Source organism: Capra hircus, chromosome 17, assembly GCF_001704415.2.
Source record: "Capra hircus breed San Clemente chromosome 17, ASM170441v1, whole genome shotgun sequence".
Taxonomy (NCBI): domain Eukaryota; kingdom Metazoa; phylum Chordata; class Mammalia; order Artiodactyla; family Bovidae; genus Capra; species Capra hircus.
Window position 1 is genome coordinate 19,412,134 of NC_030824.1, and position 17,050 is coordinate 19,429,183.

The window sequence follows — 17,050 nt, forward strand, 5'->3', positions numbered from 1 at the left end:
CAGGTGAAAATAATTTAAATGCAGAGTTCCAAAGAATAGCAAGAAGAGATAAGAAAGCCTTCTTCAGCAATCAATGCAAAGAAATAGAGGAAAAGAACAAAATGGGAAAGACTAGAGATCTCTTCAAGAAAATTAGAGATACCAAGGGAACATTTCATGCAAAGATGGGCTCGATAAAGGACAGAAATGGTATGGAACTAACAGAAGCAGAAGATATTAAGAAGAGGTGGCAAGAATACACAGAAGAACTGTACAAAAAAGATCTTCATGACCCAGATAATCATGATGATGTGATCTAATCTAGAGCCAGACGTCTTGGAATGTGAAGTCAAGTGGGCCTTAGAAGGCATCACTATGAACAAAGCTAGTGGAGGTGATGGAATTCCAGTTGAGCTCTTTCAAATCCTGAAAGATGATGCTGTGAAAGTGCTGCACTCAATATACCAGCAACTTTGGAAAACTCAGCAGTGGCCACAGGACTGGAAAAGGTCAGTTTTCATTCCAATCCCAAAGAAAGGCAATGCCAAAGAATGCTCAAACTACCACACAATTGCACTCATCTCACATGCTAGCAAAGTAATGCTCAAAATTCTCCAAGCCAGGCTTCAGCAATACGTGAACCGTGAACTTTCTGATGTTCAAGTTGGTTTTAGAAAAGACAGAGGAACCAGAGATCAAATTGCCAACATCTGCTGGATCATGGAAAAAGCAAGAGAGTTCCAGAAAAACATCTATTTCTGCTTTATTGACTATGCCAAAGCCTTTGACTGTGTGGATCACAATAAACTGTGGAAAATTCTGAAAAAGATGGGAATACCAGACCACCTAACCTGCCTCTTGAGAAATCTGTATGCAGGTCAGGAAGCAATAGTTAGAACTGGACATGGAACAACAGACTGGTTCCAAATAGGAAAAGGAGTACGTCAAGGCTGTATATTGTCACCCTGCTTATTTAACTTATATGCAGAGTACATCATGAGAAACGCTGGACTGGAAGAAACACAAGCTGGAATCAAGATTGCTGGGAGAAATATCAATAACCTCAGATATGCAGATGACACCACCCTTATGGCAGAAAGTGAAGAGGAGCTAAAAAGCCTCTTGATGAAAGTGAAAGAGGAGAGTGAAAAAGTTGGCTTAAAGCTCAACATTCAGAAAACGAAGATCATGGCACCTGGTCCCATCACTTCATGGGAAATAGATGGGGAAACAGTGGAAACAGTGTCAGACTTTATTTCTTTGGGCTCCAAAATCACTGCAGATAGTGATAGAAGCCATGAAATTAAAAGATGCTTACTCCTTGGAAGATAAGTTATGACCAACTTAGATAGTATATTCAAAAGCAGAGACATTACTTTGCTGACTAAGGTCCATCTAGTCAAGGCTATGGTTTTTCCTGTGTCATGTATGGATGTGAGAGTTGGACTGTGAAGAAGGCTGAGAAGTGAAGAATTGATGCTTTTGAACTGTGGTGTTGGAGAAGACTCTTGAGAATCCCTTGGACTGCAAGGAGATCCAACCAGTCCATTCTGAAGGAGATCATACCTGGGATTTCTTTGGAAGGAATGATGCTAAAGCTGAAACTCCAGTACTTTGGCCACCTCATGCGAAGAGTTGACTCATTGGAAAAGACTCTGATGCTGGGAGGGATTGGGGGCAAGAGGGGAAGGGGACAACCAAGGATGAGATGGCTGGAAGGCATCACGGGCTCGATGGACATGAGTCTGAGTGAACTCCGGGAGATGGTGATGGACAGGGAGGTCTGGCGTGCTGTGATTCATGGGGTTGCAAGAGTTGGACATGACTGAGCGACTGAACTGAACTGAACTGAACTATGGACTATAGCCCTCCAGACTCCTCTGTCCATGGAATTTTCCAGGCAAGAATACTGGAGTGGGTTTCCATTCCATCCTCCAGGGGATCTTCCTGACCCAGGGATTGAGCCCGAGTCTCTTAAATTTCCCGCATTGCCAGGAGGGTTCTTTACCACTGGTGCTACCTGAGAAGCCTGGTATGGAGGCTTCTCCATTTGCCTCCTTGGCTGGCAGGTGATGGAAATGAGTGAACAGGACTGCATAGGGGCAGGGCAAACTGGAGCGACCAAGTCCTGGCCAGTAGCCCCTTAACCTCTGCTGACTGATGCCAGGTGGTGGTAGGGACCCAGATCTCTGACTCTTCAAAGCAAACTAGAAATTTGAATTTCTACATAAAATCGCTCAGTCTTTATGTGCTGGCAACTAATTTTTAAAAATCTTGATATATTGGCCATTCAGGACATGCCTGCGAATCTGCTGGTGTGGGACCTCTGGGTTCAGTGCCCAGGGCATGTCCACCTGCAAGGCTGGCCTGTCACAAGGCACCCAGCTCAGAGCAGGTCTCCTGAACCCAGCCTGGATGTATCGGGCTATGCAGAGAGGTCCCTGTGATCCAGAAGCTGACCATCCAGTGAGTAAGATGTGTGTGAACACCGGATACCTAACAAGGAAGGCTGAGCAAAGAATGACACCAGAGAAGTAGTCAGAGGTTCTGGATGCTGGCAGGCAGAGTGCTGGCCACACTGGCCCGTCCCTGCCCAGAGCTATCCTCCCAGGAGCGTTTTCCAGTCATGTTTCTTCCCCTAGGTATGTGCAGCCCCCGATGATCAGCTTCGAAGCCATCTTTGAGCAGAGCACCCCCAACTCGCCCATCGTGTTCATCCTGAGCCCTGGCTCGGACCCTGCCAGTGACCTTATGAAACTAGCCGAGCGCAGTGGTTTTGGAGGGAACCGCCTCAAATTCCTTGCCATGGGTCAAGGTCAAGAAAAGGTAGATCGTTGTTGGAAGAAACAAGCCCTAAACGTGCTTGAGGTGCCTGGAATGAATTCACAAATGCCTGGCTTTAAGCCAAGAGTGCCACCCACACACCAGCACCATGCCTTTCCGGTCTAAGGAGCAGGAATCAAACGCCACAGCGATGATGAGAGTGTGAACAGTAGTTAGCTCTAGAGCTGACCTTCTGTGATCACCCGGGTTTGCACCCGTATGTTGCAAACAGTATGTTCTGCTATTTCCAAAGCACTTTCTTTTTAAAAATAATTAATTAATTAGGCTGTGCTGGGTCTTAGCTGTGGCATGCAGGATCTTTAGTTGTGGTATGTGGGATCCAGTTCCCTGACCAGGACTCAGATCTGGGCTTCCTGTATTGGGAGCTTGGAGTCTTAGCCACTGGACCACCAGGAAGTCCCTCCAGATCTGGTCCTCATCACATCTGGTGATCATCTCCCTAGGCCCTTGCAGCAACCCTGTTTTGGGTCATGCCGTCACTGGTGGCTGCCAGTGGCCAGGCCACCCTGTCAGGGGGCAGGTGTCCCTGTGTCTGAGGTTGGCGCTCTGGGTGCCGAGGGAGGCCAGTGAGTGCGGCCCGGTGGACCTGGGTGACCCTGGAGGAATGCTCAAGGGTTGTATCTTCAGAGGCTCCCTCTGCAGCTCCGGGACCACTGGCTCCTTTGTGTCTCCTGCTGCAGTGGCCAGCAGGTTATGGGGGCTCGGGGAGGGTCTGGGAGAGCATGGGGTGGTGCAGCCTTGGGACGCCAACACTTCCCTTCTGTCTCCGTCGGAGCAGGTGGCCCTGCAGCTGCTGGAGACGGCGGTGGCTCGTGGGCAGTGGCTGATGCTGCAGAACTGCCATCTCTTGGTCAAGTGGCTGAAGGATCTGGAGAAGTCCCTGGAGAGGATCACCAAGCCCCACCCTGACTTCCGCCTGTGGCTCACCACGGACCCCACCAAGGGCTTCCCCATCGGGATCCTGCAGAAGTCCTTGAAGGTCTGGCTGTAGGATAAACAGACACACCCGTGGCTCAGTTCCTCAGTTCGCCTCCCAGTTTTGCTACATCTCTGTGTGTGTGTCTGTGTGTGTATGTGTAGGATAGAGCTGGGACCCCTTGCACCCCTCTTCCCCAATTCCATCTCTCGCTTCAGAGATAAGCACTGTCCAGAATAAGGTGATGATCACTGAGTGACAGTGATGATTCCCAGGCCTGTCTTTATCCCTTCTGCATGTCCCCAAAGCATGTGTGGGTTAGTTTTCACAGACTTCACATTTATTAAACATCCTTTTTTATCTCTAATGATTGGCCTACCCACAGCCCACAGAACCTGAGTGCTTGTGTGCAGAAGTTTCAAGGGGTTTACAGGCCCTGTTTAACTTAGTCTCCGGGGACATTTGGGGGAAAGGTTTTGTCGCCTCTCTCTGCCTCTGGGGCGGGTAGAGGGAAAATGTACCTCCTTCCGTTTCACATTTGAGGATCCCATGAATCAGAAAGAGGTTTAAAGAGCCTTCCTGGGGTCATTTGATGAGTTAGGGCAGAGCTGGAACAACGTCTCGGCTGGGGTGTGTGTGTGTGTGTGGCTGGGCTGGGTCTTCGCTGTCATGCACGGGCTTCTCTTGTGGAATGCTCAGTCACTTCAGTTGTGTCTGACTCTTTGCAACCCCAGGGACTGTAGCCCGCCAGGCTCCTCTGTCCGTGGGATTCTCCAGGCAAGAATACTGGAGTGGGTTACCATTTCCACGTGGGCTTAATTGACCCGTGGCATGTGGGATCTTAGTTCTCCGACCAGGGATCAAACCCTTGTCCCCTGAATTGGGAGGTGGATTCTTAACCACTGGGCACCAGGAAAGTCCCCAATATCTAGGTTGTTTTTTTGTTTGTTTTTTTTTTTAAACTCATTCGCCTGGGTCCTTGACTTTCACTGTTAGGGAAACAGGGAAGATGCCCCGTTAGGATGGAGAGAAGGCCATTCTTCGGAGCCCAGCTCCTGGGCCTGGGGTCTCCGTCCCTATCTGTCTGCCCTCCTGACAGGTTGTCACTGAGCCCCCCAATGGGCTGAAACTCAACATGAGAGCCACGTACTTCAAGATCTCGCCCGAAATGCTGGATGAGTGCCCACACCCTGCTTTCAAGCCCCTGGTCTACGTGCTGGCCTTCTTCCACGCAGTGGTGCAGGAGAGGAGAAAGTTCGGGAAGATCGGCTGGAACGTGTACTACGACTTCAACGAGTCCGACTTCCAGGTGAAGATGCGGCTGCGGCCTCCGCCCGGGCACACTCCCCTCTCAGTGGTTCCTGCCCGTGTTTTCAAAAAACGGTCAGAGCCTGGATGGCTGTGGATACCCAGGCCTGTTCCTCCTCTTTTAAGGTCTGCATGGAAATTCTGAACACATACTTGACAAAAGCCTTCCAGCAGCATGACCCTCGGATCCCGTGGGGTAGCCTCAAGTACCTCATTGGAGAGGTAGGAGCATCCTGGGGGCCCACTGCACCTCTCCACTCCCACCCCCACTGGGTGGGCTGGGCTATGGCCTGGCACCCCTGGTCCATGGCCTCTGAGCCCTCTGGGACTCCCTTCTTTAAAAAAAAAAAAAGACATTTATTTTTGGCTGTGCTGAGTCTTTGCTGCTGCTTGGGCTTTCTCTAGTTGCGGAGAGTGGGGGCTACTCTTCGGGGCAGTGCATGGGCTTCTCATTGAGGTGGCTTCTCTTGTTGCGGAGCACAGGCTCTAGGTACATGGTTTTCAGTAGCTGCAGCTCCTCGGCTCTAGAGCACAAGCTCAATAGTTGTGGCACATGGGACTTAGTTGTTCCATAGCATGTGGGATCTTCCCAGACCAGGGACTGAACCTGTGTCCCCTGCTTTGGCAGGCAGATCCTTTATCACTGAGCCACCCAGGAAAGCCCTGGGACTCTCCTCTTGCTCCTGCTGCCCGTCAGTCAAAGGCCCCTGGGTCCCTATGAAATATCTCAGTTCATCACTCCATTATCCCTCATTCTAAGTGAGCAACCTTCACCTGGGGGCCCTGGACTTATTGTTCTGGGGACTCATGTTCCCCACCTAGGATGCTTCAGGCACATCACTGGAGCCCTGCTCCTGTTCAGCTGGCCTAGAGGCCCACTCTGGAGGCCATGACCTTATACAGTGTTTGTGGGAAAGCTTCCCTGGTGGCCTGCACGTGGCTCAAACAGAGACTTCACCATTTCAGAGACAAAAGGGGCTGCTGGCTTCCTGCATTGTTTTGTTGCTTATTTGCTGTGTTTTGGGGAGTTTGGTCAATTGCACACTGGCTCCCAGCATTTCACAAGAACTGCTGTCACCTTGGGCTCTATGAGTCTGCACACAAGCCCTCTTGTATATAGTGGTCCAAAGGCACTGTGGGTGAGTACGGTTGGAGCTGCATGGTGGCCAGACGGCAGGATTCTCACTGAGGGTGCATCTGGGCTTGACCTTGGGCTATCTGCTGGGACCTTAGGGTTCACCCTGGAGGTCTGGGTTCCCACCAGCTCTCACTGTTTTTACCGTCAGGTTATGTACGGAGGACGGGCCATCGACAGCTTTGACCGGCGTATCCTGACCATCTACATGGACGAGTACCTGGGAGACTTCCTCTTCGATACTTTCCAGCCATTCCACTTCTTCTGGAACAAGGAAGTGGACTACAAAATCCCCCCGGGGGATGTCAAGGAAAACTTTGTTGGTGAGATTTCTCAGTCATTAGAAAGTATGCTAAATATTTTATCCTAAGGGAGCCCATGCATTTCAGCTGTTCTGATTTCTGCAGTTGGCTTGATGGTTCTTCTGACCCCTCCACTGTTGGGGTTCCTTGTTAGGTTGGGGGTGTTTTCTTATGCTTTTTAGAGGGAGCGCAGCAGGCTCTTCCTAGCCTCAGACCTGATGGAGTTAGTTCAGACTTCCTGTCCTGGAATGATGGTACATATATCAGATTCTCCACTGAAGGGCAGAGTGGCCCCTGGGAAACTCACAGAGCCATTTTCTTTTCTTTTTAATTTTTTTAAAATTTAATTTTATATTTGAAAGCAAAGCAGTTTATTATACTCAAATACATACATATTTGTATATATCCCCTGGATATATTGATAAGGGAAGGAGATCAAAGATATATATATGTGTGTGTTAGTCACTCAGTACTGTCCATTCTTTCCGACCCTATGGACTGTAGCCTGCCAGGCTCCTCTGTCCATGGAATTCTCCAGGCAAGAATACTGGAGGGGGTTGTCATTCCTTTTCCAGGGGATCTTCCCGACTCAGGGATTGAACCCGGGTCTCCTGAACTTCGGGCAGATTCTTTACCATCTGAGCCACCAGGGAAGCTTAGAGTTTATATAAACTTTTGAAGAATACATCTGAATAACCCAGTTTATTATAATTCATATATTTATTGTTAGAATATATCTAATGATCCTAAATGTTCTTTTTAATATAATTTATATATTTTTTGCTTATTTTAAAAAATTTTATTCATTTATTTGGCTGGATCAGGTCTTAGTCACGGAATGTGGGATCTTCATTGTTTCATGCAAGATCTTTTGCTGGGGTGCATGGGCTCAGTAGTTGAGGCACATGGCCTTAGTTGCTCCATAGCATAGGGGATGTGAGTTCCCTGACCAGGGATTGAACCTGCATCCCCTGCATTGGAAGGCAGATTCTTAACCACTGGATCACCAGGGAAGTCCCCTCACTGGGCCATTTTCATAAAAGCTGTGCATAGAGGGAGTTCCCTGGTGGTCCAGTGGTGAGGACTCTGGGCTTTCACTGCTGTGGGCCTGGGTGTGATCCTTGACTGGAGAATTAGGATCCTGCCAGGCATGGCAAAAAAAAAAAAGAAAAAAGATGCACCTAGAGCTGGCTTGGATGTGGTAGTGTTGAATTCTTATTTTAAAAGCATGTACCCCTTTAAGAAGTGGAAAGTAATATAACATGTCTGGGGAGGTTAAGGCTGTGGGTCTTCAGAAATTGAGGGCCGGGGGGTCGGCACGGCAGTGTAACCGCTGCATGTTCTCTCCATTTATAGAAGCCATTGAGGCCCTTCCACTGGCCAACACGCCTGAAGTGTTTGGTCTTCACCCCAATGCTGAGATTGGATATTACACTCAGGCGGCTCGAGACATGTGGGCTCATCTGCTGGAGCTGCAGCCCCAGACAGGTAAAGTCCCCTGCAGACAACTGTGCTCCTGGGGGACCAAGGGCATTGGTCCAAAGTGTGCTGCTTTGGTTTCTGGTAGTTTCCACACTTTGGTGCCTTTCATCAAAGGTGCTGGATGCCCTGGTCCCAAGCTCAGGTGCCTTGCTGTCTCTAAAAATGTGTCCTGGTTTCAGGGGAGTCCAGCGCTGGCATCAGCAGAGATGATTACATCGGCCAGGTGGCCAAGGACATAGAGAACAAGATGCCCAAAGTCTTTGACTTGGACCTGGTCAGGAAGCACCTTGGGCAGGGCGTCTCCCCCACCTCGGTGGTCCTCCTGCAGGAGCTGGAGCGCTTCAACAAGCTTGTCATACGGATGACCAGGTCCCTGGCTGAACTTCAGAGGGTAAGCCCCGGTCCTCAAGTGCAGATTCCTGCCCAGGTGGAGTGCCTGGTCTTCCCCTAGTCTTGCCTGATTGCTCTTGATTCTGTCAACAGGCCTTGGCCGGAGAAGTTGGGATGAGCAGTGAATTAGATGACGTAGCCAGGTCTCTCTTTCTTGGGCAAATCCCTAACATCTGGAGAAAGCTTGCCCCTGACACCTTAAAGTCCCTTGGAAACTGGATGCTGTACTTCCTGCGGAGGTTCAACCAGTACACGACATGGGTGAGTGAGGGCAGTGGTCTGCTTGCTGGTTCAAGGCTTGGCCGGGACTACCCTCAAACCACCTCCCGACTTCTTCTCCCATCCCTGGCAGTACCTCTGTCCAGAGCTGATTAGGTGCTCTGGAAATGGTCCATGACTCTGTAAGCATATCTGTATTTTTTTTCCCTTTTGTTTCTTTCTTTTAAATACTCTGAAGCATACTATGCACGACTTATTCATCTAAGAGTCTGTCTTGGCAATTGTTCCACCTAAGGATTACACTGAGACCTCTCTAGGCAATTCCAGCTCACAGATATCCTGTATCCTCTCCCTGATGGACATTTAGGTGGTTACCATTGGAGTTTTTTTTGAAAAGTCAACTTTAAAAATTTGGCTGCACTTGGTCTTAGCTGCAGCACGTGGGATCTAGTTCCCTGACCAGCAATGGAACCTGGGCCCCTTGCATTGGGAGTGTAGTCTTAGCCTCTGGGCCACCAGGGAAGTCCCTGTCTTTTTTTGTCTGTTTTTGGTTTTGCTAGTACAAACAACATTCTGTTGCATGTGCCTTTGGAGACTCATATGAGTATATTCCATGTGTACAAGGGAAGAGTTGGATCCGGGTGTGTGCATTTTAAATTCTGACAGCTCTTGTCGGATAGTTTCCTAGAGAACTTGACACCACAGTGTACAAGAATGATCATTTCCTCACCTCTCTGCCACATGGCGTGTTCTTAATATTTTGGACCTTTTTCTCCTTCATAGGTAAAAAATAATATCCAAGATTTTGGATGTGTATTCCTTTAATTATGGTGAGGTCGAATGTCTTTGACATGTTTACAGACCTTGTGTGTTTTTCTGTGACTTGACTTTTTGTATTTGGATTTCATTCTTACCAAGTTTTCCACCTTTTAAAACTGATTTTTAAGAGCTCTTTGACTTCCCTGGTGGCTCAGATGGTAAAGCGTCTGCTTACAATGTGGGAGATCCAGGTTCAATCCCTGGGTTGGGAAGATCTCCTGGAGAAGGAAATGGCAACCCACTCCAGTATCTTGCCTGGAAAATCCCATGGATGGAGGAGTCTGGTAGGCTACAGTCCATGGGGTCGCAAAGAGTCAGACACGACTGAGCGACTTCACTTTCCTTTCCCTTTTTGTACATCAAGGGGATTTACCCTTTTTCTGTGCTGGAGTTGCAGATACCTCCCCAGCTTGCCTCAAGCTTGTTGATTTTGTGTTTGGTTTTTTTTTTTCCATAGGAGGGTTTTACATTTTAATGTAGTCAAATAGGCCAGTCTTTTCTTTCATGGCTTCTGAGTTTTGTATTCCCCACTCCACGATTCTGAAAACATTCTCTGGAGATCTCATTTGGTACTTTTATGGTTTATTTATTTATTTATTCATTTTTGTTTTGTTTTTGGCTGTGCCATGGCATATAGGATCCTAGTTCCCTGACCAGGGATTGAACCCTCGACCCCTGCAATAAGAACGCAGAGCCTCAGTGTGGTTTATTGTTTAAGTCTTTGCTCCACCTGCAGTTTGGCCATCCAGCTTGTTTTTCCCAATGGGCCAACAGCTACCCCAACACCATCTTTCTCCCTCTAAGGTGAACTGCCTCTTTTGTCAGCTGTGACCCTAGCACTTGATGGCAGCCCCAGGCTCCCACCTGACCTCCTCACCACCTGACCTCCTCCCTTTCCAGGTCACCGAGAGCGAGCCCAGTGTGATGTGGCTCTCTGGGCTGCACATCCCAGAATCCTACCTCACGGCCCTGGTGCAGGCCACCTGCAGGAGGAATGGCTGGCCACTGGACCGCTCCACTCTGTTCACCCAAGTGACCAAGTTCCAGGACGCAGACGAAGTGAATGAGCGGGCAGGACAAGGTATGGCCAGCTCCCTGTAGACTCACAGTCTCTCCTGTAAGTTCTCCCTCCTGGAGCTGAAGGGGCGAGCACAGTGTGGGCCCGGATGCGCCAGGAAGTGTTTGAAGATCAGACTGCTGTAAACACTGGCTGTGTCTGCGCACTGTCCGTGTGGGACCTGGCATCTCTGAGCGGGTGTCTGGATGCTTCTTGTCCGGTTTTTCCTTTGAGATGCAAGCTGATGTCAGGGGAGAGCTGAGCCACACTTGCCCTGCTCGTCTGTGGGAAATGGGCTCCTAGGGTTTGAATGTGAGCTTTCAAAGAACTGGATCGCCAGGTGGCTTCCCAGAACCATGAGAACCCAGGGGCATGGAAGCCAGGGAGTGGGATAGGCGAGGTGCAGACCATTTAACTGTGCTGTAACTTCAAGTCTTGTAGACACTGGCTACAGTCTGCAAACTACAGCTGGAAACTGCTATTTCTTGGGGGGATTCATGTCTTAGAACAGTGGTCTCCAACCTCTGGGGTCTATTTCTGATGATCTGAGGCAGAGCTGATGTAGAAATAAAGTGCACAAGCCATGCGATGCGCTTGAATCATCCTGAAACCATTGCCCCAAGTATCGCCCCTGACTCCCAGTCCATGGAAAATTGTCTTCCACAAAACTGGTCCCTAGTGCTGAAAATGCTGGGGACTGCTATCTTAGAGGGCACTTCACTGCAAGCACAAAAGCCCTCTTGAGCTACTGACAGCTGGGGAGAGGGGATTTACAGTGGACATTCAGGAATGCTCCATCCCCATTGTAGAAGACCCAGAGAGGTCTCAAAGGGACTGGCAGTGTTGGGGCCTCCACCCTCTCTGGGCCAAGTGGCCATGCTATTCTCTGCTCCTGGGCAAGTATGCAGTAGTGTCCTCCTCCCCTGAGACCACTTCCTTTTCGAGGCTTCAGCTCCCTGCTTTCCTGTCACTTCAGCTCTGGGGGGCACTCAGAATTGCTGTGGTGCCAGCTGACTCTGGGGGCCCCAGGCCGCTAAGTCTGGGGTGCCAAGTCGCTTGGGAGAGACGCCCACCCCTCCTCCATGGCACGGTGGCCATAGGGAGGGTCATGGGGTCTCCAGGGCATCACCTCTGGGCTGTTCCTCTATGAAGGGAAAGTGGACCAGGTAGAAGTGGTGGCCACGTCTTTTGGGAACAGGCATGGGCTGTGTCTGGGGAAGGAGAGTTGGTTAGTTACCTTTTTGTTTATTGATATACACATCCCCTAAGAGCCATACAGCAGAATTATACGTCCCCCTGCCTGAGTCCAGGGTTTCCCGCACGGCTCAGTGGTAAAGAATCTGCCTGCCGATGGAGGAGATGCGAGGTCTATCCCTGGGTTGGGAAGATCCCCTGGAGGAGGAAATGGCAACCCACTCCAGTAGTCTTGCCTGGGAAATCCCATGGACAGAGGAGCCTGAGGGGTTGCAAAAGAGTCAGACACGACTGAGGGACTAAACAACAACTGCCTAAGCCTGGCTCTCTTCCTTGTGCCTCTAGGATGCTTTGTCTCAGGACTGTATCTGGAAGGCGCTGACTGGGACATAGAAAAAGGATGTCTTATCAAGAGCAAACCCAAGGTGCTGGTGGTTGACCTGCCCATCCTGAAGATCATCCCCATTGAAGCCCATCGCCTCAAGCTGCAGGTGAAATGCTGATGCCCGGCCCGGTTCTCCTCTTCTGGTCTCCTCTGACTAGAGTTAGACACCAGGCGGTTTCCAGCAGCCTTGCCTTTTAGCACAGGGGCCCTTTACCTTTCAGGGCTGGGGGAAGCCCTTGAGCCCGTCCTCAGGAAATGCACTCGTGCACATGAGTGTGTGCAGAGCCTTCCTCAGGGGGGCTCGGGTTCAAGGTCGGAGGCGGTGGTCTAGGCCTGCTTCAGGAGTGACTTCTCCCTTCTTGTGAAATTCTGTGGGCACTGCTTGGATCAGAATGGAGTTACATTCGCTGTGGACGGCAGGTGCCTCCTGCCCTGCCGCCTACCCACTTTTCCTGGGTGTTTGCAGAGCCTGGGCGTGCCTCATGGGCTTGGTGGGGAGCCTTCTGGATCCTTAGCTCTTCGATAAGCCTTCGCCCTCCCACCCACCCTCTGGGACTAGCGCTTCCTTTTGCAGGCTCAGCTGGTCAAGAATCCCCGTGCAATATGGGATACCTGGGTTTGGTCCCTGGGTTGGGATGATCCCCTGGAGAAGGGAATGGCTACCCATTCCAGTATTCTGGCCTGGAAAATTCTATGGACTGTATAGTCCATATATATAGTCCCTGGTGTCGAAAGAGTTGGACATGACTGAGCAGCTTTGTTTCACTTTCGATTCTGCCCTCACACCCTTTTTCCTATGCAGAACACCTTCCGGACGCCTGTCTACACCACCTCCACCAGAAGGAATGCCATGGGGGTCGGCTTGGTTTTTGAAGCCGATCTCTTTACCACGAAGCACATTTCTCATTGGGTCCTGCAAGGGGTGTGCCTCACCCTGAATTCTGATTAACCCTCTGGCTGAAGAAACAGCGATGGATTCTAAGTCTGTGGTCAGCGGTGGATATGCTGGGAGTTAGGAAAGACTAGATTGCTGTCACTTCTTGGGACCACTGGAGGAAGGAGGAGGATTGACACTGCTTTTTCCTTTCATTTGAAATCCATTTTCATCTTTTTCCATATTTTTTTAAGGATTCTGTGTATTCAAAAAGTAAAATAAAAAAGAGCCTTTTAAGATGTGTCAAATTCTCTTTCCCTTTTCAGACAGAAATCTCTTTCCCTTCTCAACAAAATTGGCTGGCATGTCAGTGGCACAAGTGAGAATTCTAATGTAAATTGTCAAAGGTGGTTTTTTTTTTTTTTAGTATTTACTTAGTCATTTATTTGGCTGTGCCAGGTCTTAGTTGCACCATGCAGGATCTTTAGTTTCAGCATGTGGGATTTAGTTCCCTGACCAGGGATCGAACCCCAGCCCCCTGCATTGGGAGCAGGGAGGTTTAGCCACTGAACCACCAGGGAAGTCCCCCAAAGGTGGTTTTCTGATAATCCAGGTCTGTTTCAGCAGCTGCTTCTTTGGGGCAAGGGCTGTGTGCTAGGGTGTGGGGTAGAAGGCAGGGGCTGCCCTGTGGGGTCAGCAGGGGCCCCTTCCCTGGGCTGATGATGCCAAGGAGGAGCAGAGGTGGACAGAATCACCCAGGGCCTCTCCCTTCCATAAGTCTCCAGCCCAGTTCTTGTGGTTCGGACCTGCCAGCATGTGGGTGAAGACAGTGGGTCTGATGTTTAAGCCCTGCCTGAGCTCCTGTCCCCAAGTGCCTGGGTTTGTGAGGGTGCAGACTTCGAAATTTCCAGGACCAGCGGCTCCTGGGCGTCCCTTCCTTCTGTACACCTGGAGCCCTGGCCAGGCCAGTCTGGGGCTGAGCAGCCGCTTAACTCTGCTTGGGAGGGACAGGTCTGAGCTGAGCGCTAGCAGGACACGAGGGCAGGGCCGGAAAAGCAACTTTTGCCAGAAACGCAGAACATTATAGGGACTAGCTCTGGGTAGTGCGACCTAACCGGGGCTCCTCTTCCGGAAGTGAACCCCACCCCGGGACCTACCCTGGGTGAGCCCACTGTCTGGGCAGCAGTTACGGGTGGGGGTGTGGTATTTCTCCCCCTCCCACCGTCTCTCCCCTCCAGGCCCACCCTGGGGTGGTTTAATAAAAGACACAAAACAGAAAGAAGGCAGGTTTAGAAAATAAAGTTTGTTGGGATCTTGAACATTTTGGCTAAAACAACAAAAAATATGAACACACATTCAGGTCGTGGTGATATGAGGAGTAATGTCATCTTATTTAGTTCCTGTGACATAACATACATCTGCTCGTTTATCTGTGCCGCCCCCGGGGTGGGTGTGTCGGGGGGGTTCTCCAGGAGGGCGCAGGGCTTTTCCGGAAAGGCCGCCCCAAACCGGAGGCGTGAGGTCAAGGCCGATATGCGTTGCTCCGACTTTAGAATTAGGCGTGTGACTATCGGATAACTTCGTTAACGTCGAGCAGGAACGCGGCCGGTGGCCCGTGCTGTGCGCGTGCGCGCGCGTGCGCGGAGGTTCCGCGGAGCGGGGCTGGAAGCAAGCGAGTGGGCACGCAGGTGTTTGGCCTCAGCGATTAGTAAATACGGATTCTGCGGCAGAGGCAAGATCCTGTTTCGGTGTCAAGTCAGAGGGCCAGAGGAGGAGCAGGAGGAGAATAATCTGTTGACAGTGTGAAAAAAATTTGGCATGCATGGGAATTAAAAAAAAGACAAAGCAAAAGAGGAGGTGCGGATGGAGTGTTTTCCTAGTGGTGATCACAGTGCCTCGACAGCGGGGTGGAGGGTCGCCAGGGGGTGGGGTGGGGCGCTCACACAGTTCTGTCCGTCCCTGAGTGCTTCCTGACCACCTTGCCTCCGTTCACCTGGTCCACCGCCAGCGTCTCCACCTCGGGCGGGGCCTGCGCCGGGGCCACGTGGTGGATGCGGTGCGCCACGCCCACGTGTGCCTTGTGCGGCTTCTCGCGCGCCGGGCTGGGCTGCTCGCCGGCGCTGCGGTCCGAGGCTATGGGGGGGATGACGAGGGGCCGCTCCTTGATCAGGTGGACCTCGGCCGACTCCCTGGCCAGCAGGAATGGGGTGGGGTCCGGCATGGCGTCCACCGGCTCCCGCAGCAGCAGTTTCCGGCTCTCGGCCCCGAATCTGTAGACCTCCTCGAACTCCGGGTGCAGCGGGGCCGAGAGGCTCTTCTTCATGCGGCGCCGGGGCGTCTCGGGCAGCCTGTCCTTGGGCGGCACCGGCTTGTAGCTGGTCAGCGCGGGGCTGCCGGCCGGGCTGCCGTCCGAGGTGCCGCCCGAGCTCAGGAGCTTCCTCTTGGTGGCGTGCAGCTGCGAGGTCAGGTAGGCGATGGTGCCGGCGCGCTGCTCCAGCTCGCTGGTCAGCACGCCCAGCTTGTGGCTCTTGACCTTCAGCTCCTCCAGGTACTTGCGCTCGCGTTCCTTGATGGTGTTCTCCAGCACGGTGATCATCGCGTTCTTCTGCTCCAGCTCCTTCAGCAACTCCGTGTTCTCGTCCTCCTTCAGTTTCAGCTGCGCCTCCAGGTCTTCACATCTTTTCTTGAGTTCACTACTTCTGGAAGCTCCGTCCCCTGGATAGATAAGCCGAGGGGTCAGAGTGAGAACCCAAGGGCAGGGCGGCTAGATGCTGGGGGTGGGGGCGGGCAGGGGCAGGGAGACCTTTCCTGCAAGTATTAGGGGTCTAGGCCGGCCTCGCCTCCCCATGGGGGAGGGGTACCCACAGGCCACAAGGAAGGCGGGACCCCATCCCTCATGCCCCTTCAGTGTCCTCTCCTTCCAGGAAAGGGTAGGTGATCAGGAGGTCTTTGAGGCCCCGTCCAGTTCAGTTCAGTGGCTTAGTGCATGAAAAGATGTTTCCAAATTTAAAAAATGCTGATGCTAAAATGGGCAGCTTCAGAGTATTGGTTGGTTATGGTTTAATCACTGAGTCCTATCCAACTCTTTTTGCAACCCTGTGGACTGTAGCCCGCCCGGTTCCTCTGTCCATGGGATTTCCTAGGCAACAATACTGGAGTGGGTTGCCATTTCCTCCTCCAGGGGACCTTGCTGACCTAGGGATCCTACCCATGTCTCCTGCATTGGCAGGAGGATTCTTTATTGCTGAGCCACCTGGGATGCCTTAAACCTTTCCAAAGGCATAGGATTACACTGTTAGCAGAACCATCTGTCTGCTCCATTCAAAGCACGTTTTGGAAAGACAGATGTAGACGTTCTCCATGTCTAAGGCACAAAAGCTCTCAGGTTGCGGGGAAGACCCAATGCCAGGCTGCCACCTTTCCCCTGCCTCGGGTCCCCTCTCTGCATCTCTCAGAGCATGAACCGTAACCCCTGGGGGAAGGCCTGTTTAGAAAAAGCCATCTTGACTCCAGTGTGGTTTCTACACTTTTAAAATCGTCATCCTGTTCTCTGGTGCGGCTATTTGGGACAGGCCATAGAGGCCCTGGCTTCTGTCCCCTCTGCCCCAGCTGCCAGCAGGCTGGTAGCTTTGCGGGTCCCTGAGGATTCTGGCTTTGAGGAAGCATTGCTGGGACAAGAGTCTAGAGAGAGGCGTTCAAGGCTATTCTGGAGGCCACCCTTGTTCAACCAGTCTGTAGAGAGCACACATGCTGTGCCAGGTCCTGCGCTGAACACAGACGGAACCCTGCTCCATCTCTTCATTCTGGTTTATATCACATCTCGTTCTTGGTTACAGAAGGAACGCATACTCACTGAAAAAAAAACCCAGAGAACCCAGAAAAGCAGAGAAGTGCAGTGAAAGTCGCTCAGTCATGCCCAACTCTTTGTGACCCCATGGACTGCAGCCTGCCTGGCTCTTCTGTCCATGGAATTCTTCAGACAAGGATACTGGAGTGGGTTGCCATTTCCTTTGCCAGGGTATCTTCCTGACCCAGGGGTTGAACCCGGGTCTCCTGCACTGCAGGCAGATTCTTTACTGACTGAGCTACCAGGGAAGCCCACAGAGAATGGGCGTTCTAAATGAAGTGTTGGTCGCTCCGGTTGTG

At 51.3% G+C, this 17,050-nt stretch overlaps 2 protein-coding genes across 4 annotated transcripts in view; one reads left to right on the plus strand and one right to left on the minus strand.

Moving 5' to 3' along the window:
* The window catches only part of DNAH10 (dynein axonemal heavy chain 10), a 158,917-nt gene extending 145,769 nt beyond the window's left edge, over positions 1 to 13,148 (plus strand). The window contains exons 68-78 of the mRNA XM_005691347.2: positions 2,622 to 2,805; positions 3,602 to 3,802; positions 4,839 to 5,048; positions 5,174 to 5,269; positions 6,334 to 6,505; positions 7,841 to 7,972; positions 8,146 to 8,357; positions 8,450 to 8,617; positions 10,295 to 10,475; positions 11,991 to 12,136; positions 12,833 to 13,148. Coding sequence (XP_005691404.2) covers positions 2,622 to 2,805; positions 3,602 to 3,802; positions 4,839 to 5,048; positions 5,174 to 5,269; positions 6,334 to 6,505; positions 7,841 to 7,972; positions 8,146 to 8,357; positions 8,450 to 8,617; positions 10,295 to 10,475; positions 11,991 to 12,136; positions 12,833 to 12,979 — 1,849 coding nt within the window. The 3' untranslated portion in view covers positions 12,980 to 13,148. The remainder of the gene's footprint in view (positions 1 to 2,621; positions 2,806 to 3,601; positions 3,803 to 4,838; positions 5,049 to 5,173; positions 5,270 to 6,333; positions 6,506 to 7,840; positions 7,973 to 8,145; positions 8,358 to 8,449; positions 8,618 to 10,294; positions 10,476 to 11,990; positions 12,137 to 12,832) is intronic.
* CCDC92 (coiled-coil domain containing 92) overlaps positions 14,188 to 17,050 on the minus strand; it is a 40,500-nt gene continuing 37,637 nt past the window's right edge. For all 3 annotated transcript variants that reach the window (XM_018061371.1, XM_018061370.1, XM_018061369.1), the window contains one exon: positions 14,188 to 15,619. In XM_018061371.1, the coding sequence (XP_017916860.1) occupies positions 14,844 to 15,619 (776 nt within the window). In that variant the 3' untranslated portion in view covers positions 14,188 to 14,843. The remainder of the gene's footprint in view (positions 15,620 to 17,050) is intronic.